Consider the following 22,022-nt stretch of genomic DNA (forward strand, 5'->3'; position numbering starts at 1 on the left):
AATTATCAAATATATTGGTCATAACTTCTGTCAAGTACATAGTGTAAACGCTGATATTTGAACATTACATAGTGACTTCCTTATTTTTGGTAATGTGGTTCCATTTTGTGGGGTTCAAGTTTTTATTCTTAATTTTTGCTTTTCCCTAAAGATCAAAACCTAACTTTGCTTACTGTAATAGTCCAACCATCAACACCCACTGTAAAGTTACTTTTCAGCTGCAAAGAAATTTATTCCAGTCAAAAATAGCACAATATCTTACTTTTTATCTGTTAAATGAACTAAAAAAAAAAAAAAAAAAAAACAACTAAAAGCAAAACAAAACAAACTACAAAAAAAACCCACTTCATTTTACGGACTATAAAACGTAGGCCTAGGACATGAAAAGAATCTATCAAGCCGGTGCCACACATGGCACCAAAATTTCACCTCAGTTCTACATTCTCAGCGCATCACATCTTCCAGCTCAGCCCATGCTCTGTTTCACCCTACACCTTATGTTTAAAGAGTCAATTGTGGAGTCAGTGAATAAGTGGTTGGTGGAAAATTAAAACAAAACAAAACAACTCGGTTGTTTTAAGGAACTACTTTAAGAACTGGAGCAACTACCCACTAGTTTTTCTGACTTCTGGAGGATCCCAGAAGAGAGCTGATGACAAAGAAGATAAATTTTCACATAAATACTGAATAAATCCTTTGATATAAACTGCATTCCGTGGAGGACCCCACACCAGAACAGGCAGAGGTGCTCTCAAGGAAACTGTCACCCTGTGGAGAGCCCACACTGAAGCATGCTCCAGCCTGTGGACTTTAATGTGATGTAAAAGTCAAGTTTTTTTCCTATTGTGAACAGTAGCTCAACAGATCTGTTTCACATCAGTCACTTTAGAATGCTTAAGGCCTTGTAGGAGGGTTGTAGAACTTCAAATGTACAGTCACAATGCTAAATGTTTTAATAAATTACCTTCATAAACCTCCTTCTGATTAAAGAGACTGGCTAAAGAACACAACCATAATGTGACAGAGTTCTGCGCGTAAGTGAGGCAGAAAACAGGCTGGAGCCTCTGATGCCATATTACAAAAGCAAATCTAAAATTCTTAAGGTCTAGCAGGAACAACTAGTTATAATTTCTTGCTGGAAATGACTGGACAACTGAGGGATCAAGATATCATTTTGTTAAGAAAATAAATATCTTTATTCTAAGTGAAAAGATACATTTTTATTCCCTCACAGACTTGCTTTTACAATTCAGACCTAATTATAAGAGTGATCCTTGATGGAAGCTTGTTCTCCACTAAATTGAAACATGTCAAAATAAAATATACCAAAAGACAGGCACAATATGCATGTTAGGGTCAGCATAGTATGATCCCATTTTTCCCTAATTCTACAAGCCCATGCAAGAGGAGAATCTAATCCCTGGGGAAAAAAAAAAAAAAAAAAAAAAAAAAAAAAAAATCATGTGGCTGATCTATTAGTACATATTCCCGAAGGTTCAGACGAGATTAAAATAGTAAATTGCCATATTCAAAGCTCCTAGCAATTTGGCTTTGTCTGAATGTAAAAGCACATACTGGAATTTGGAAAATACTGCTACTAGGTCTAAAAACTGAGAGAGGGAATACCAAAAGTAAAAGCTAATTTTCTGCTGCAAATTAAAGACACTAAAGAGACAGTTTTCTTTTAGCATACCACACATATTTTAATACCTAAACAATTGAATTATTAATAATGTTTCTAAAAAGATCAAAGTTATTCATGTGCAAAAAAGAGTAAGCTGCAATTAATAAACTCCACTTGTTCTGTTCATGATTCTTGTTGAGGTTCATGGAAACTCATGACAAATTATTTTATTTACTATTTTATGTTATTCACTCAGCTTCCTGAAAGACCACAATTATTTCATTACAATAAGGCTAAACAATTTAAACTGGCAGCATAATTTTAACATAACTTTAACTTCATAAGAGTTCATTAACGAAACTTACAAAAATACTACAAAAGTGTTTCCTTCTCAACATCGTGTTTTCAAGCAGTTCTGAAAGGTACCCAAACTGGCCCTAGCATTAACACTTGGAAACCTTAATAGTCTGCTACTCCACAATTTGTGACAAACATTTCAACCCTATCTACCTATGTGCTCTAGCAACCTTCTGAAATCCAAAAGTACACATTTTTTTGAATAAATTTGAATTTCTCATAATGCGTTTTCTTCATGAAGGTACTCTAAAGTTGTACTCTAAAGAGACTGAGTTGTCTTTAATCTATTATGAGTTAAAAGCCTGGCTTGAAGTCAGTTTCATGATTGCTGACATGTTAGATTGCTAGAATTTCCAAAAAGCATATACACTGAAGGCAAGTAAATGTTTTCCTTCCTTTATAAGGTTTACTTAATCCTAAGCAACCTTTAATCAAAATCCAAGTCTGTACTTCTAAATGCATATTTTTATTAACCCCTAAAAAGTTGCAGAAGGAAAAAGAAGGAAGAGGGGAAAAAAACCCCCCGATACGTGGCAATGTAATAATTAGCGTCTCAAGATGATGCTAAAAATCAATCTTTTGGTTGTTAAATTAACTACTGAGTCATTCCGTGAATCAAAGGAACATCTACCAATAATTCTGAACCAGCTAGAGTGGAATCAAACAATCAGTCTGTAAGTTTGGGGGGGGGGGGTTTTATGGTTTTTGTTTTGTTTTGTTTTTTTTGGTTTTTTTTTAAGCTTTATACATTTGTATATGTGAGGACAAAACAGATTGAATTTTACAGTTACTCAAACCTCAGAAACATCATGGTATTTCTAGTGACCCAGAGCCTGAATGTTTCTACTTTTAATACAGAATGATGAGAAGGACATAAATCCTTAATTAACCTTTAAAAATGTAAGGCTGAGCCTTAGATACCTATAACCAAGTTATGTATACCCAGTAAAAATATTTAATGAACAGTATATAATTGATTGATATGGTATATTTATTACTTAATAATTAATAATAACTGATAATAAAGAACTATTCATGCCTGAAAAGATTACGAGTTTTGTTCTCAATAAAGCAATAATTCACCTATTTTAACCAAAGCACGGACATGACTCTTTCCTCTCCCCTAAACGCTAGGCAGTCATCATTGCATACAGAAATAGCACATACAGGACCATTTTCTTTACAAAAGTTCTACTGCTGTAAAGCCATTGCCAAGTCTAGGCTGACACAAGCTTTTCACCCCTACAGGCACAGCCAGACCCACATTCCCTCCACAAAGACCATGCACAGTGGAGAACTTGCAGAAGGGTGAGGTGGAGGATGTGGTGCAAAGGGTGAGTTTTGTGCGCGTAACTATGTTTCTGATGCTGAGTTACAGTTGTACAGGAAGATTAATTTCAGCATTTCATAACTTCTGAGCCTTTAACTTTTTCAAGTTCAAGGAATGGATGACGGGGTTTAGTGTAGGATAAGTACTTCCTCATATGCATATTCATTTGCACATATGTATAAATAGTCTCGCCCACAATATATACACCAACACTATCAACAAAGAAACCTTCACTATAAAAGTACACATATTTCTAAGACACCCAAATGCTTTTTTATCTCATGAACTTTTGACTGAAGATACAACCAAGAAAAACATCTCTAGTTCCTTTACCAGCAGGGCTATGGACCAACCTATTCCATCCATAGGAGGCAAATCCCACTCCCCAGGTATGAAACAGAGGTTCTGTTAAACCATAGGGTCTGAGGGTGGGGTCGAACCATGTGCATGCAGACTCAGATCAGAGAACTGAGTATAAAATAAAAGAATGAAAAATACATACAGCCAACTTGCTTAGATTGGTCAGCATTTCATTCTGATCTCCAAAGCCAGTTGTATGAATTTTGCTCACAGCATCTTCTTTCTCAGTAAGCCATGCATCAAAAAGGCACTGAAATAAAATTGGAGAGGAAAAACTTCAGTCAGGCCTTTCCTGTATATATACATAAAATTATATTTCCTATAATGTTTTGAAGAACATTCCAATTTATAACTTAAAAAGCTACTCACCTGCTCTTCTGCAAAATGCTGCCATTTACGAAGAATATCTTGCAGAAGGACCCATCGTTCCTCTGTCCATCTACAGATGGCTGCCCACCTTTTTCCAAAGTGCTGGAGAGAAAGAAACACAAAAGAGTTCTGCAGTTTATTTTTTTCCTTCCTAAACAAGGAAAGCTGTTTTCCTTATGGCATTACAATTTTTTTATGGAAATATTTTCCTTATTGACTTTTTTTCAGGCATATGCCCTTAAAATATGTTGCATATCACACTGAAATGGATTTTATGACCATTTGAAATAAAGCCAAAATGGACAGGATAGGGAAAGCAATGGATCCAAACACAGAATATTTTATCTACAGACAGTTTTCTAGAAGGTCTCTAGTACTACACTTTCAAAAAAACGCTCTCTTTCAAAAGTTCAAGATGCCCAAAACAGAACTACTTGAAACACAAATACGATGGCCAAAGATGTGGCCAAAGCAAAAAAAAATTAAAAATAAATAAATAAATAAATAAATAAAAAATATATATATAAAAATTGGCATTTAAGTTGCTTCCTCAGTACAGTTCATCAAAGCTCTTACCTCTTTTAAAATATTGCAGTGGAAAAAAACAAAAAAAAACAAAAAAACAACCCACCCTTATAAACTTCTATACCATCAGAAATCCCACGGCGGTTTCCCAGGTATTTGTAGCATATGCTAGTAGGTATAATTAAATTACATGAAACCAACCATCTTGTTCTCTTCTCCCTCATTTTAGTTGATGATAGTAAACTTTATTGCAATGATTTATAGTGACTTAATTACTCTGTACACCAAAAGAAGATTATTCAGCTGCTCCCAAATTTTTTTAAAAAAACTCTCTTTTCTGGAAAGATACTCTCTACTACTGTGTCCTTAATCTTTCATCCACTTTGAAAGCACATCCTGACAAAAAGATAATAGTTTCTTTTTCTTCCTTTTTACATATTTAGTTATTTAGTTCATGACACTTACGGGTCCCTTATAAATTGAGATATGATATGATGGTATATCTTTTGTATTTAAATATTTCTCATAGAGATTATAATTTAGTTTTAGCAAAAAATGTAGCATCCAAACAGTGGATTCAAAAAAACAAAATTAAAATTAGAACTGTATTTTCTATCAGGAAGAAAAAAATTAAATTTATCTTCCTAGGATACAGAAGATAAAATTTAAAGAATGCCATCTGAATTTGTTGCTTTAACAGTTTTATGTCACAGCAAAAAGTCAGCAGATACAATTTTCCATTTAGTGGACACCAAAAACATAAAAATCTTCAATTGAATATTTTTTACCTTGTTAATTACTAGTTCAAAACTCATAAGCATATCTTTCCTCATAGCTATTTTATAAAAATCCTCATACCTGAGTAACTTTTAAATAGTTCACATCCAAACACTGACTTTTCTTAATGATTACCATGAAAAAAAAAAATTTTCTCTCAACAACAGCTATAGCATCTCCATCAATTATCACTGTGGTACACCATCAAAAGTATTTTTTTTGTTTGGTCATCTAGAAAACACCAAAACCTCAAAAGAACAAGATCAAACATCTTGCTCTGCATTAACCGTGAGAAATATATTGATTTGCACAGCAAAAAAGTTAATACAGAATGCCACTTTCAGCATATAATTTCAGTCAAAAAACCTTTTTTTTTTTTTTTTTAACAATTAAACAAGAACTTTTATTTTAATTAAGTAAGCAAAATGACCAAATAACTGCACTGATAAAAGTTCTGATTCTGTGACCTCCCTTAAATCTAGTTATTTCTCACGGGACTCCATAACAAGCATGAGACCAAGATAGGTTGCTCAGTAAGACAGGAAGTTTCAAGTTTGAAATATCATGTCAGGACTGTTATTTATAAAGTAGTTATTATACTAAATCACATGGTGCTCAACTTTAACTCTCTATTCACATCAAACAGTTGTCTGTGTGATGCCCAGAAACTCAGACTGCTCCAAGTGTTCCTAACACCTGGGATAACAAATTTTCAGAGAAATTGACTGAATCCACACTAACAAGTAAAATGCCTTCATGTAAAAAAAAGTGACTTTTCTTACAGCTCTAACTTGAATTTTTAGAGAAATCTGCATGCAGAAGATTTTTTTTTTCTACTCACAGGACACTGAAACATTTCTTATGACTATCAAAAGCAGAATATGAAATATTTTAGTCTCCTTAAAAGTCAAAGTAAGGAAGCACAAAAACAGAAGAAAATGAGTAAAACATAACTCCTGGGAACACAGGACAAAAATAACGTACTACAAGCCTGCAACTAAAAGAACTTGTTTGATAAATGTTTTTCTAATTAGGTATAGATATCCCCTTTTTAAAATAATGAGAAAAAGTGGAAAAATACTTTTGCCTATATCCAAAATTAATTCTTTACAACTGAATATTTAGCTAATTCACAGAATTTCTACCAGCAGTAAGTTTTGTGTGCAGTTCTGAAATGTTCAACATTTCATACCCCAACATGTGGAGTGGGAGAAACAAACAGGATGAACTGGAAGCACTGGTCAGGTCCCACAGCTGTGATATTAATGAGACTTAGTGGAGTGAGTCCCACAGCTGGAAATCGAGGATGGAGAACTCCAGGCTGCTCAGGATGTAAACTATTCTCCAGGGAATTAGGAGCAATTTCTAGATCAGTAACCCTTGTCCTTATGGGAGGTTTCAACTTCCCAGGCATCAGCCAGGAATATCATACTGTTATGATAAGCAGGTCTTGGAAATCCCTGAAGTCTGTAGGATGCAACTCCCTGTCATAAGTGCTCAGTGAGTCAACTGAAGTACTCCACTCATTCTTTAAAATTTCTCACTTATTTTGATGTATTTTTACAAGAACTACCCATACATCATCTTCAATCAAAGGACAGTACCCAGAGTAATATGAACATAAAATCCTGGAAAATACACTCTCAGCTCCTTTCCCCCAGCAGGGGAAAAAGCCATCAAGTAGCATTTGATACACTTAATACAAATTTCTTCCTGGCACAGACCCTGACCCCTGAAGCCTGGGGAAGCCTCTAATTTGAGCTAGCCCACAAGAGTCCTCAAGAGACCTGTTGTCTGCCAGGGATAATTACGGAAAAGAATCTCCCAGCATTCCTGGCTTCTGTATGTTATCCAGCCATTTCTCTGAGCTGAAGATAATTCCCTCCATTCTTCCCGTAGAAACGAGTCAGAGCACAGCAACAGCTTTCCTACCAAAGTGGTTTGATTTTGCAGCACTAAATATAGATTTGAGCCTTATCCCACAGCTGCCTTGGTAAATCCATGGATTGAGTTTAATTGGGGTCTTGGAGTTTTGAGTCTAAACAGCAGGTTTTTCGTAGCAGCATGAACAGAGCCTCTCAATACGTCACACATTGGCATGTTACGTAAACAAAGTAATGCAAAAGTAGCTTTAATCTTCACACTCACCCGGTCTAGCTGTAGTCTCTCAAAGTACCTTAGGGGGGACAGCTGTTTCTAAGAAAAACCCTAAAACTGTGTTTAGTTTTAGTTTTCCATGCAAGGGAAAATTTTCAATTAATAATTTATTTCAGGGGACAGTTTTCGCTTTGATGCCATTAATTGCCTCTTAAATAGATATGGTTTTGCATAGACAATAAGACTTAAGAACTTCTATACAGTTAATTTAAAATAAGCATAGATTCTTGACAACCTTCCTGGCACCTAAAACCTCCACAAGTTCATTTTAGGCTTAAAAAAATTGTCTTATACAGACATTTGAAAAAAAGAATGCACAATGCATACATAGATATTTATACATCTTAAAATATTTCAGGAATCGCCACCTCAAAAAGAAAGGCGTAACTGAATTGCACCTGCTTGGAAAATGCATCTTTGACTATTACATGGAAATAACTGCTCATTTTCTTTCTAATCTGATCCTGACCAGCATCTCAGTGAGCTACTCTTATTAAGCTCTTTTGTCTGACAGTTCATGCTCTTGTTTTGTTCCACTTTTAGAAGTCAGACTGACAGATATATAATCAAGCTTGGAACTTTCCTCTATTGTGCTTTTTGTCAAAAAGCTCTAATGGTTGTGCCTGTCAACACATTTTATCTCCTGTGCTTACAGTTAGACTGAAATGATATGAAAAAAATAATAATTAAAAAAAAAAAAAATCCAAAGAGTTCCTGTACACAAAAAAGAGGTGTAACATTTCACTAGGAGAGCAGGTGAGCCATGGTAACTCCATTCTCCTGGGCATTAAAGTATGAAAGTTTCCACACCTCCCCAAACCTCTAAATCCTATAGCTTTATATCTTTACCTGGGTTTTATTAACAGCTGTAATACTGCTACATATTTGACTTCCAGAGCAATGGAATTATTATGTTTTCTCTCAGATTCTTCTGTAAGGATTTGTGATTAAAGGGCGTAACAGAAGAGCAAATGGACTGTTCCACACCACCCCATGCTCTGCTCAGGGGTGCCCAGTGCTGCAGGGTGAGGGGACTCAGGAATTGTCTTCCTACCATCTTTCAAGGAATGTATCTTTTCCAAGACAGTAATAATTGGTACTTTCTGCACTAGAAAGTTACAAATAGTGTATTTCCACTGTGTGGAAATGAATTCCCATTAATTATTCATCATGTTTCTTTAAGGTATTGCAGTAATGTCTGAGTCCTATTTCACTCTTTATTCCAATATGGGTCAGCCACAGATGTTGCACAGTATACTAATGGTACCTTTCCAACATTGTAACAATGTGGAATGAAGTTGTGTCACCTGGTGTTCCCTTAATTCTTCTTTCTGAAGATATGAAATTAGATTAATTGTCTAATAATCCACCAATAATTCATATGTTTTCCACACTATTAAAAATTCTTGTTTCTACATCTTCTAATTCATGAAGTGCCATAAATATCAAATACTGTTAATTATTTTCTCTCTTCTTACATTCAAGATATCTTACAAGTTTAGTTTAACTTCTGGAGGCATGGTCTTGCTAGGGATCTGCTTTATTCCACTGAACAGCTGGCTGGCAAAAAATTCTGGAAGGTTAAGACTATTTTGAGCAGGTGCACCACAGTTACGACACTTAAGATGAAGTCAAAAGGAATTAATAATTATGGATCAGTAGAGGGTGCATTGCTATCTTGGCTGGGTTGTGCTCCTTGAATGACTAAGTAGCTGCAGTAGAGAAAATTGAGAATTACATTTGAAGTGGCAGTGATCAGCATCTCAGAAAAACCTACTCTAAATTCCAAACCAATTACTAATTTACTGGTATTGGTACCCAAATTAGCTGCATTCAAGACAACACACAGGTATCTGTCTGTGCTAGAGCTATACCTGCTGGCTGAATGTATTGATAGCTTCTCTAGAGAAACCTTGGGTGTTAATGATTTAGAACCCACAAACTCTTATTTTCTTAGGTAATAAAGTGAAATGAAAGAAAAACACTTTCTCCTTTCTGGAAGAGAATATTAAAAGGGATCTTGGCGGTAAGTTTGCAACTCCTCTTGAGCTGTGTGCCTGGAGAGTTGACCACCAAAACAAGAGAACCCTCCTTCAATGTATCTCAACATTAATTATCGACTTCTGTTTATCCAATTTCATTCAGAAGTTATAGTAAGACTATTGAAATATAAATAATACAGCAATAGCAACTTTTATAGTGAACTTTTACTATGAGCAAGTTAATATTTGAAAAACTTTTAGAATATCTTGGCTACTAGTTCTGTCACAAATGTATCTCCAATGTGTCATTCTCTTAAAGATACTCAAGTGATTGTAATTAGAAAACAAAATAAAGTGATAGTTCCCTTTGTTTCCTAAGAAACATGGCCATGAGAAAATAATGGAAAATAAATTATGGCTTTCTGCACAAAAGTGCTTTAGAAAAATACAGAATAATCTTAATATTTCTTGATAACCATTGTGGGTCTACAAATTATGATCCTGTACACATTCACTATCTGGTTTTGCTTATTTAAAAAATTTCCTATTTCAATCTTTTGGGACCGGCATTGCCATTTAATCATTACCTGAAGCTGCTCTTCCAGCGCAGCAGTAGCTCTGTCACCACTGTTTTCATCCACCACCACTACCATATGAGTTAGGGAATTCACCTTGACTTGTTCCTGTTCCAGATCTTCTTGAAATGCCTACAATGAAAGCATGTTTTAGAGAATGTGTTCCAAAGTAAAAAACACCCAACCCAAACAAAACATGTGTACCATTCACTGATTAACTTTGCGTGACTAACTATGAGAACTCCAGAGCTTAAAGTTACTCGCAAGACCTAACACTTAATACAATATTCCGGACTGAAAATTTTGCTTGAAAAATAAATTGTTGAGTTTATGTAGCTGATTTACAGATATTCACGCAATACATATACATACCAATAGCCTGCAGATTTTAAATAGCCACTGAATTGAACTTTGTGCTTCATATTATTGTATGAAAACATTTACATTTTTTTTCAAAATTGTAAGAATATTAAAAAAATCACATAGATTTCATTAAACAAGCACTTATTAACTTCAGCTTGGCACTGCTACATTACTCACATAGGAGAAAACTGCTCAGGAGGTGACCCACCATTAGGAAATGCAGCCCCCTAGTTACACTCACTGCAAAAACCAGGAAACTAAACAAGAAATGAAGGCATTTCATGGTTTCTGCATGTCTGATGAAAAACTTGCTTGTCCTTTTTTTTTCCTCACTTGCCATGAAAGATGGAACCCCTCCTTTGCTATAGTTAACGAAACCAAAACCAGCCCAGCTCTGCCACCAGAGAACTGAACAGCCAGACCTATTTTCTCCTTCCTTTGCTCAGGTGCAGCAAGAGGACACACAACAAAAATGGAAGGAGCTAAAGTGGTGTTGGCGATGAAAATTAAAACCACAGAGAAGACCTCATACCACTCCCCTGAAAAAAAATCCAAGGTATCCAGGACTCCATCTTGCTTGACACACTTTTTAAGTGTCTCTAACTTGCTTGAAACCAACAAAAGAATGGGGGAAACCAAAGTCCTCAATTGTGTTCTCAGTACTTTAGCTGAGTGTGTTCTAGGGATTAATGCATATATAGTGGGATAGTTACAGTCTGAAAAATAACATGGCCTTGTCACAAGGGAAACCTTGACTATATTACCAACTATGTTGAATTTTACTATGTTATGGTTTTATGCTACTTTTTTGAGTAAAGTAATTCACTCAGGTATGAAGTGAACTACTGCTGAAAATAAGGTCACACATTCTAAAACTCTTTCTCATAAAACATCTAACTTTCATGTGAAAATGAAAAAAAACAAAATTAAAAACTGAAACATAATGTAGTTATAAGCAATAGGAAAAGAATTCACAGACTACTTTGTTTTTAGGGCATAAATATCTTACCACCCGTTTCAGAGTTAATTTCTTTCATGGGCATATTGAGACAATATAAGAATCCTCCTTTTTCTGACTTTCATGCCTGTGAGTACCATTTGCTTCAGAGAGCTAGACTATAAAACAATTCTCAAGGACTGTGAAGTATACTAAATCGTTAGAGTCATCCCTGGAATTTAGACTTCTCAACATTTCATAACCCAGCATTTGAAAGGGAAGAGGAGGCAGAGGAGTCATGGATTAGAGTGTATAATACAGCTCACTTCCCCCATGTTTAAACCCCTCTTTAAGCCAAACAAAACAAATTCATCACTCTGTAAGTCTACAGCCATGGACGAGGTGACTTTTATTTCCTTATTAGCTGGAATCTGACAGGCAGTATCCCAGAACAAAACCAGAGTTAGCAGGAGCGGGTGGCACTTTGGAGGTGAGAGTCTCACACACATTGTGAAAGACTTGAGAAGTCATGGAGCAGATGAACCAGAAAGTTGAACCATCATCTAATCCTCAGGCAGATTCAATTTACTCTGAAGTAAAAGACTGTTCTTTATAACCCAAGTGTCTATTTTTACCATGAAATTCATTAGTGAGAATTGTTTGTTTACAGGATCTTGTTGGAACAGGAATTTATGATGGACAGTTTCAAGGCAAGAGCAAACTCTGTTCAAATAATTTAAATGGAAATTTCTAACAAGTTGTCCTGAGCTTATTAGAGGAATAGCAAATTTTCAGGGACTTAAAATGTAAGATGGATATAGATGTTAATGAATAAAGATAGCAACAAGAGAAACTCATAAAACTCCCCAATTCCTTTAATTCCTATCTATCAGATACCTTACACAACTCCAACATAATCTAGTTCAAAGTGAATAAAAATGCCTACCAAAGTCATCCAAGTACAAAAAGAAATCCATCCTGAAATTTGGACACTGAAGTAGTGTCTCATTTTACCTTTGAAATTAATTTGAAGTACTAAAATCCCAGGACTAAAAAAGGCTTAGATGTTTTTAGAAACTAAATTAAATTATAAAAAATCCACTATCTATATATGGTAGAATAATAATTTGGAATAATAAAACCAGCGCAATTAAAAGCACAATTTTAAAATTAATTATAACCTTCCTAATACAATATTCTGCTTGGACAGCTCAATTGCTCTTAAACTTTTACTGAAAAGTAGCTTTCTTCCTTTACGAAATTATAAGGATGGGATAATTGTAGCAGGAGAAAAAATACTTAAAATGTTACTGAAAAAAAAAAAAACCAAAACCCTGAAATGTTTAACTAACCTTCCAAAATATACTGACTATGCCAAATTTCTTACCAGAACTCTGTGCCTTCCTAATGGCATAAAATTTTCTACTTTACCACTTCAGCCCGCTCAGAAAATTTTCAGTACTATCAAGGTAACAACCTCATATATTTTGGACTGAAGCAGCAAGCTGGGAAGAATGCTGTGGTTTTTCTCAGTTCTGATTGTTGGTTGCCACTCCCAATGCACATTAGTTTTTTTGTTTGGTTTGGTTTTTTTGGTTTTTTTTTTTTTTTTTTTGTAATATGACCCAGCAGAGAAACTGATGTGTCAGTCACAAGAACTCAAGACCAATATTTTTGCAACATCATTTTAAAATACATAGAATAAAGAAATCAGATGTATGGAAATCATAAGTCAAAGAGGAATACGTAACATGAAATAAATAGAATGAAAAGTACCTACTAATGAACAGGTAAAGAGAGGAAGGCAAAATTATAAGGGTAAAGAGGAGACAGTGGAAAGATGACAAGAGCCCAAACCTATCATGTTTGCTGAAGTCTGTTTCATTTGAAATTATGACTACCCTTTATATCTTCAAATTTCTGGCTCCTCTTACGAATTTACAAAACATTGTTTTCTGATACAACGGGACTCATGTGAGACTAAGAGAAAACATGAAGGGTTTTGGAGTTTTGCTTTTTTATTTGCTTGTTCAATAATGAAGCAATGTCCTATTGAAATCCCATTGGTTTAACCCTTGCTATAGGAGGTAGCCTTGCTGTATGTGAAATTCAATAAAATTATATGACGCTTTCTCTCAATAAAGAAAGAATGAATAACCTTGTTCTTTGACTTCTGAATAAGGCAAGTGACAAATGAATATAAATGTAATTAAAATTGAACCCAAACCATTTTATTTCCAGCATTTCTAGCTAAATTGCCTCTCACACATGAAACAGATTTGAAAAGTAATACGCATAAATAAATAATGTTCACTAACTCAGCACACCAAAATGAAGAACTAGCATGTGGAAAAGAGATTTCTGCATGTCTTCACTCAGAATCTTCAAATACAAGCTAAATACCCATTTTTCTCAGTATTAGAAAGAAGCAGCATAAAGAGATTGCATGAATAAAAGGATTACATTTTATGTTAGTATTCAAGCATAAAATGCATAGAAAAAGGGGTAAAGTTATTTAAGTCTTAGTACTGATACATTCAAAATCTTTCATGTTTCTTTCCCTAATTACCATTTCATAATTACCTGCTTTAAAAAAAAAAAAAAAAAATAATGTCAGGAAATATTGTTAGCTAGCAAACTCTCATACTGGAATGCATTGTCTCCTCACAGGGCAAGCACAGACAGCACTAACAGCAGCAGGAGCTGCAGAATTTGTATTCTTCTTCAGTAGCACTCCTTAATCAGAATGCAAAGAAATCATCTTTAACACACAAGTGCATCATGAAGCCTTTTGCAGCTTTTGACCTTTTTTAAAAGAACTGTACAAGCTGATTTCACTTTGAATTGTTTTTCAGGGTGATCTGCCCTCTAACACCTGGATTAGCACTGACACAGACCATGAAGCATCAAGTGCTAAATCTCTCAAGATACCAAGGCAAGGAACTGATCTGAGCCATTGATCTAGAGACATTAACAGGTCATCACATTAAATCTCCATCATGTCACAAATCACCTCTGTTTTATATTGTTTTTCTGTGTTTCCTTATCATCATCATGTGCTACAGACACATATATAAATTTATGTTTAAATATAAATTAATATGAAGCAAGGCAATCTAATCCAATAAATGGAATCAATCTATTACACAAGCTATCCTCTCTCTCCTTTTGGTTCTTAATTCTTCCAATTAAAAAGTTACTGTTATGTAATTGTAAAATGGAATAAATTGGCCAAATTCCATCTTATATTCTATTCCTGAGGGGTTTTTTTTTGTAGGTTGGGGTTTTTTTGTTTGTTTGTTTAATTGGTTGGTTGCTTTGGGTGGCTTTTTTTGGTGCTATTTAAATATATTACCAAAAAGTATTTTCTACACTAGAAAGTAGTGCATTTTACAATGCATAATATATATTCAGTGCAAATATAGATTCAGAATCTCTTGAGTCCTAACAATATTATGTCGTCTGACTACTGCATCATTGCTGCTACAACACGTAACAGAAAAAAGCATGATTCAAGTAGAAGAAAACACAGGTATTTTTTAAAAAAAACCTGATACATCCTCATTTTAATGTAATAAAATGATGTTACAGCTGCCTTGCATATTCTAGTATATTGCTTATATATAAAAAGAAAGCAATTTTTTTTTATATCAGAATAAAACTTACAGTTGTGATAAAGTAAGTCTACAAAAGCTTGTTAACTGTACAGAACAATAAATATTAAACCAAGATTTCATATTACTTTGCTACGCTCTAACAGCAGGAGTAGAGTTTTTAAAATGTCAAACACCCAATTTGGTTTTTATGCCTTTGGAAGCACACCACAGCATACCTTATGCTCTTCTATTTGTCGCTTTAGATCCTCTAGATCGGGACCTAAAGGCTCCAGATCAGTTTTCTTTGTCCTTTCCTCTGTTTTTGCCAGCCAGTCAGCTAGCTGGGCTAGCTGCTGATTCTGCAGATCCATTAGGATTTTATGTAAACTGTAAAACAAAGAAAAAATAATTAGAATTTATAAGTGAAGAAACCAAGAGGCAAAAGAAACATCTGCCCTGCATATTCACAGATCTCCACAAGGTTACATTTGAAAGCAGAATAGAAATATATGCTTTGAAAGGGGAACAGGCTCCCCAGGGCAGTGGTCACAGCAGCAGCCTGACAGAGCTCAGGCACAGGGTGTGACTCCTGAGGTGTCTGTGCAGGGCCAGGAGTTGGACTCATGACCACTACGGGTCCCTTCCAACCCAGCAAATTCTATGGTTCTATAGAGAAGGTAACCAAAATTTCTTGGAAATAGTTTTGATTTAGAAAATCTGTTTTTAAGCTTTTTTCTTTGGGAACTGACTACATCATGTAATATTCAGTCTGTTAAAGCTTTATCTTCCAGTTTAATTTCTATTAGAGCTGGAGTCCAACATTTCTACACTCGTTTTTTTTTAAAGCTTGTTTATCCACTACAAATATTTTGAAAAAATTGCTCAAAACAGCTGACCTTACCAGGCTTCCTCTAATTTGGGATATCAAATAGAAAAAATACTATCTTTTCAGTTATTCAATGGATAATAAAAAACTCACTGAAAAAAATATCAGGAATTGCTTCAGTTTTGCCTAATCAAATCATATAGATAGATCCAAAATGATCCAGCCAAAAATCCATTACAGATCTCCACTTACACTTGACTGTTTAGAAATGCTCTAAACTTTCCTAAACAAAATCTTTATCAAAAGTATTCTACAATTTCAGATTTGTTTTTTTTATCTTTTTTATCTTTTTCTTAACTGGAAATGGTATATTAAAGATTTATTAAAACAACCAGAGGACTCATATGGTACTGTTTCCATCCTTATCTCTCTATTAATTATGGACAGAGTACAGAAAGATGATGCCCTTTTTCAACAGACCCCATGGTTCACAAGGGATTAAGGATCTCAGATCTCAGTCCTTCACTTTCAACTGTGTGTTTTATTGTCTTAGCTAAACTAAGCTATCATAAAGTACATTGCTTCATCCTGGATATATTCCTCTGAGCAATAAATTAAATAAACTGTACAGAAAACCTGTTAAAAGTAAAATGAATTTAAGAAAATGAAAATGCAATGAAATATATATTATACATAATATTGATATTATTCTTAAGTAAGGAGCATAAACTCAAAAATTAAATAATCACAAAAAATATTCACAGTATATTCCTAAGCAAAAGAATGTTTCTTCTTTCTTACCATTTACCAGGTACTCCCTTGTTTTCAAAATACTTTTATAAATGTCTGATATAAGGGTTTATTTATAAACCTCAGGAGATTTTCAAAATCTTTGTTTATAATATGGCTCTCATAAGTTTTAAATTAAAAAAAAAAAACAAAAAAAAAACACCCACTTTCATTGAATTGAATGTGTTTTAAGAGTTATAGAACTCCCTACAGAGTGGTAAATTGCATTGTTTTTCTCTACAGTGGCATATTTATCACTGAGATGCTTTACTAGAAAATCCTGTTTGGGAAAGGCAAAGAAAATGAAATTTAAAAAAAAAAAAAAAAAAAAAGTTTTCCTTCAGCTTGCTAGTGCACTGCTTATTAGAAGAGTCAGTTACTTTCAATATATAGTGAATACATGAGAAATACAGTCTGGGCTACTTCTACAAAAAGGCATTGTTGTGTTCCAAACTCTCTCTGACATTCTGACCTCCTAATCACTTTCCCTAGGACACTTTCACTTTTATAGCATCTTTATCAGTATATCTTCCCCTTGTCCTTGTTTATTGCATGGTTTGTTTTCCCTGTGCTGTAAAGTGTGGTACCTTTTCTCACACTTCCTATTACCATTACAGAGGTCAGACAGCCTTGCTGCTCTCATCTCCCCCAAAAAAACATCCCTGTTTGGCTAAACACGCCACTGTTGCCTTAGGGACAAGATTACAGCAATGTGCCCAGAAGATTGTGCTTTAAGCTGAAGTAGAAGATAGATCCTGAGTGTTCAAATTATGTGTATTAACTGAGAAATATATTATATTGTGATATGATAGCTTTTTATAATCCTCCAGCCAGTTTCTTGAAAAATAAGGGTTTCACCAAAAGGCCAGAATTAAATATATCTAAGTATATCACTCCTGAGAAATTTTCTCTTGCCCTATCCCAAATCTCATTGAATTATCACAGATTTGGGTGGGGTTTTTTGTGTGTTTTTGTTTTTGTTTTCTTTGTTGTTGTTGTTGTTGTTGTTGTTATTGTTGTACAGGAAATTAAATAGTAGCACAACACTCTCTGTGAAGCCCCTATCACTTCAATGTCTTCTACTGAATTCATATTACCCAGCTACGACCTGCTTTAGAAGATACTAAGCCGGTCAATTCCCCAAGCTGCAGCTGGGAGATGGGTTTAACAACTGGTGTTAAAGGACATTTTAAGTAGACAAAGTAGCACTCAGGGACATAGCTACTTGCACGTGTTCATTAAAATGAAAATAAGTATGGACAATAAAAACTTTCTACTGTAAAGCATCATAGATTTTTCTCTCAAAAAAAATATTAGAACTGGAATAAGTTAGGTTGAAACATCTGAAACCCATCAACTATTCTGTAGCCAGAGGAGGACAGAATAAAGGAAACATTCTCAATACTCACTAGCAAGCTGAAAACAAAAGTTTGGAATTGCTAAGAACATATTGCAAGAGACTTATGTCATGCAATTGTTGAAAATCCATTTGCTTTTTAATGCAATGGGCAAAACCCTCAAGTCCAAAAGGTAAGATAGAACTGGAAAAAGCTCAGAGAGGAGAAAGATGAATAACTGAATATGTTCAACGTATATTTATGAAGAAAGTAAGAAAATATATATTTTATCTTTGTATCCTATAAAACAAATTACTCTTCTGTGGCACAATCATAAGCTCTTACATTTATGGGATTTCTCATCCTGGATGGTACTATGTAAATCAAAATTTCAAAATCAGATACAGTAATATTAAAAATCTCCAAATATTATGATGAATATTTAATAGATTATTTCTCTACTTCTACTTAAGTAGTAGAAGTAGTACTTAAAGTAGTGCTACTTTAACCTACAGGACTTGCCCTTTTTTAAATAGTGTAAATAGATAAAACTATGGTAATATTTCCAGAAAGCTAAGCGCCCATCTATTCTTTTAATGGGACTGAGTTTTACAGGCCTTAAAGATCTGTTTCCCTTATCTTTTTTTATCTTTGCCAAGATTCTCTCCTTTGTAGCTCAATAGAGTGCAATACAATATTTGTTGAAACAACTGTAAATTTTGCTCAAAGTGTTATCTGTGTCCAAGTTGTTGATAGCTGCTGTTTTATGTGGCTTTCAGGCTCCAAACAACATGCAAAATTCAAAACCACTGCAGAACAAATTTCAAGTTAGAACAAATACAAGATGGAGTTTTCTTCACAGTGAAATTAAGAAAGAACCCAACTGTTAGTCAAGTTCAGGATTTTTTCAGTCAAAATCAGTATATATTATTTCAACTGACATATTACTTACTTGCTTTGTTTTTCCATACTTGCTACCCTGAGACTTTCCCAACGAGAATTAAGTAGATTCATTTGCTCTTGGATTTCATTCTCTTCCTCATCTGAAAGTTTTCCAGTTGACAGAAGCTGACTTCCAACTTGCAAAACATTACCAACACGTCCTTGGTGAGCTGTTAATTCCATCATAAACCCCTGAAAGTTAAAAAAAAAAAAAAAAAAAATCCAGGTTTCAGTTGCAGTCTTTGAAATGAAAGATCAGAACTGCACCAATTTATCAACATGATTTTCAAACCCCTCACCAAACCCTGTAACTGGAAATAAACACTTTAATTTTCTTCAAGAGGCAAAAAGTTTACATTCTCTCAATCAAAATTAATAAAAACCAAAACGAATCCCCCCAAAATAAGCAAAAAAGAATAGAAAAAAAAAATACATTTTGAAACATCAGTTTAACATGTACCTCATGGGTGTGAAACTGTTCTTTAACAACTTCTACATCACTGGATATATCTCCTTGTGCTTGTAATGCATCTTCAGCAGAGAGAAGCCATGTGAGTACCTCTTCTAAAGCAGTTTGGTAGTTTTCAAGATCTCCAGCCCCCATCCGCACAGTGCTAAATTTCTTTTCTTCAACACTTTCTAAAAACTGATCAAAATCAAAATTGTAAGAGCAATGATAATGGCATCTGCTCAGACAGTTCTACAAAGAAATAAATGGAACACCATTGTATTCTCAAAAACAAACAAACAAAAAAACCCCAGATGGCTATACATAGAAATATTTTGTAATACAAAATCAGTGAACTGACCAAGATCAGTAAAGATGGAGGGAAACAAAAAAAAATCTCATATTCAATTAGATATTTCGCACTATTATTCAAAAACCTCAAGTGTTCTAAATAGTGAATAATGACAGTAATATTTACCACATATTTAGAGAAGCATTTACCACAACAGCTCATAAAATGATACATGCAAAAAAGTAGCAAGATACTCGCTGACTTTACAGAGAATCTGTGGAAAACATGACATTTAAAAAACCCAAACCAACAAACCTTTACACTACATGCAATGCTAGGCTTGAGCAATCCACAGACACATATTTTTTGAAAACCATTCTAGGAAGCTGAAAAAGCTCAAAAACGCATGCGAAATCATAATGTTTTAAAATCAAGCAAAAATGTATTACTGTTGATTTCTCTTTTCTGCAAAGGCCAACCTTATACTTATTTTTTAGAAGCCAAGTATCTCTTATGAGAACAGAAATCCCATTTCCAGTCTACTGCTTAAAGTCAAGAGAAATCAACAAGTATTTATTGATTAGTATAACAGTAGAAAACAAGGACAGAAGAAAAGTAAAAAACGCATTCGCTACAGAAGATACCATCCCATATGTTTTTCAAAAAGTTCTGAACAAGTTTAGCTACTTTGCTAGGAATTTAATTCAAAAACAAACTATATATATAAATATGCTTAGGCTTCCATTAAAAAATTATACCAAGGCACTTAATGTTTTTATAGCTGGCAAAAATAATTTCTACTGACAAATTTGTGCCAAAAAATGCTGAAAGCAGCTAATAAAGCCCTTCATTGCAGTTTAGAACTGAAAGTTAAAGTTTATCACTAGAACCACAAGCAGGAACAGAGCAGGCTCTGAGCTGGAAGGGACACAGAGGACCATCGAGGCCAACACCTATGTGAATGGCCCATATGGGATTAGAGCTCAACCAAGTGAGCTGACCTCAGGAAGTGCAGTGCATGCAATGTAATCACTAAAAATGAAGTTTTCAATCTTCACAATAACACCTTCACTCTGAATTGCACAGATCTAATAATCACACAAAAGTTATGCAGGTCCCTAAAGATGTGCTAGGCTAGGTAATAGCCATGACTCTGTGTCATGGTTTAATGTAGCTTAGTTTTTAATTAAGGGGGAAAAAAAAAATCCACAAGCTACAGAAGTGACTCGTGTGAGAAACACAATAGTCAGTAACTGAACCCTCATCAGAAAAAGCAGGCTTGGAAATCTGATGCACTTTATAGTTGTTGGGTTTTTTTGTTAGCTTGTTTGGTGTTTTTTTGTTGTTTGTGGAGGGGGGGGGTTGTGTTTTTTTGTTTTGTTTTGTTTTGTTAAAAGGAAGTACTGTCTTACAGAAATATAAAAAATGAAGCACCGAAAATGGTCGGCATACATCCCTTCTGCACAAATTAATTTTTGAATTGTGCAAATCTAGATTTCAAATAATATACAATGCAATAAGAAATTGCACCCAATCACATCACATTTCTGCAGCAAGATATAATTTTTTCCACTGTGGAAAGGGATAACTTGATCAGTGGTTTTCACTGGTAATATTTTTTTTCTTTCCATAGCAATACTTCATGGCCTATGTCCATATCTGTTACATTTTAAAAAGAATGCCTTAACAGTTGAGTGATGTTAGGGATATCGTATTTTAAGAAATCTGTGAAGATCTATGTTGTCTGTATTTGTTAGAAAATTCTTCATCTGAAAATCCTTCTTTCTCTAGATCAGACACTGAATTGTCTCATATATGACAAGTGCTTAACTAAGGACCCCCAACACTTTGTCTGAGGAACCACAACAATGTATATTTTTTTTCCTAACGATCAGCATTTTCTCTGCTTTCTCTCATGCTAATGCAAATATTATACAGAAGAGCACTGAAAAATCTTGGACTCATGACCTTCTATGAAAAAATGGTACTGAGACTAATTTCAGATTGGTTGTAATAACTCTCAATGAAGTATAAAAACCAAAAATATTCTAATAAAAATAGAAACCTATTTCTAATAAAAAGAGTTTCTTCACAGGTATTTCAAATTGTGTTCTCAATTAAAAAAAAAAAAAGCAAACAACAAAAAAACCCATCCCAGATGGTTTTCTGACATAAGGGAAACAGAAAAAGACTAGAAGAAAAATACATAAGTATAGAAGTCTAAAATTCTAAAAACACTATAAAATGTCTACAAGGATAAAAAACACGCCTTGGAGGCAACAATAGTTTTTGACTTCACAAAAAAATACATACAAACACTGTTATATTTCATGTCTACTACTTCTGTCAGTGCTGTTTTCTCTCCAAAAGATAACTGGCTACTCTTGCTTATGCTGCATATTGAATGAAAACAGCTATCAGATCAGTGGAATAAAC

At 34.3% G+C, this 22,022-nt stretch overlaps 1 protein-coding gene across 6 annotated transcripts in view; it reads right to left on the reverse strand.

Annotated features, from left to right (window-relative positions):
• Positions 1 to 22,022, reverse strand: part of DMD (dystrophin) — a 1,060,860-nt gene that overhangs the window by 704,989 nt on the left and 333,849 nt on the right. For all 6 annotated transcript variants that reach the window (XM_040088691.2, XM_040088709.2, XM_040088718.2 and 3 more), the window contains 6 exons: positions 19,307 to 19,492; positions 18,857 to 19,038; positions 15,189 to 15,339; positions 10,069 to 10,188; positions 4,041 to 4,142; positions 3,814 to 3,921 (listed from right to left, as the gene is read on the reverse strand). In XM_040088691.2, the coding sequence (XP_039944625.2) occupies positions 3,814 to 3,921; positions 4,041 to 4,142; positions 10,069 to 10,188; positions 15,189 to 15,339; positions 18,857 to 19,038; positions 19,307 to 19,492 (849 nt within the window). The remainder of the gene's footprint in view (positions 1 to 3,813; positions 3,922 to 4,040; positions 4,143 to 10,068; positions 10,189 to 15,188; positions 15,340 to 18,856; positions 19,039 to 19,306; positions 19,493 to 22,022) is intronic.

The sequence above is a fragment of the Hirundo rustica genome, chromosome 2 (genome assembly GCF_015227805.2).
Source record: "Hirundo rustica isolate bHirRus1 chromosome 2, bHirRus1.pri.v3, whole genome shotgun sequence".
NCBI lineage: Eukaryota > Metazoa > Chordata > Aves > Passeriformes > Hirundinidae > Hirundo > Hirundo rustica.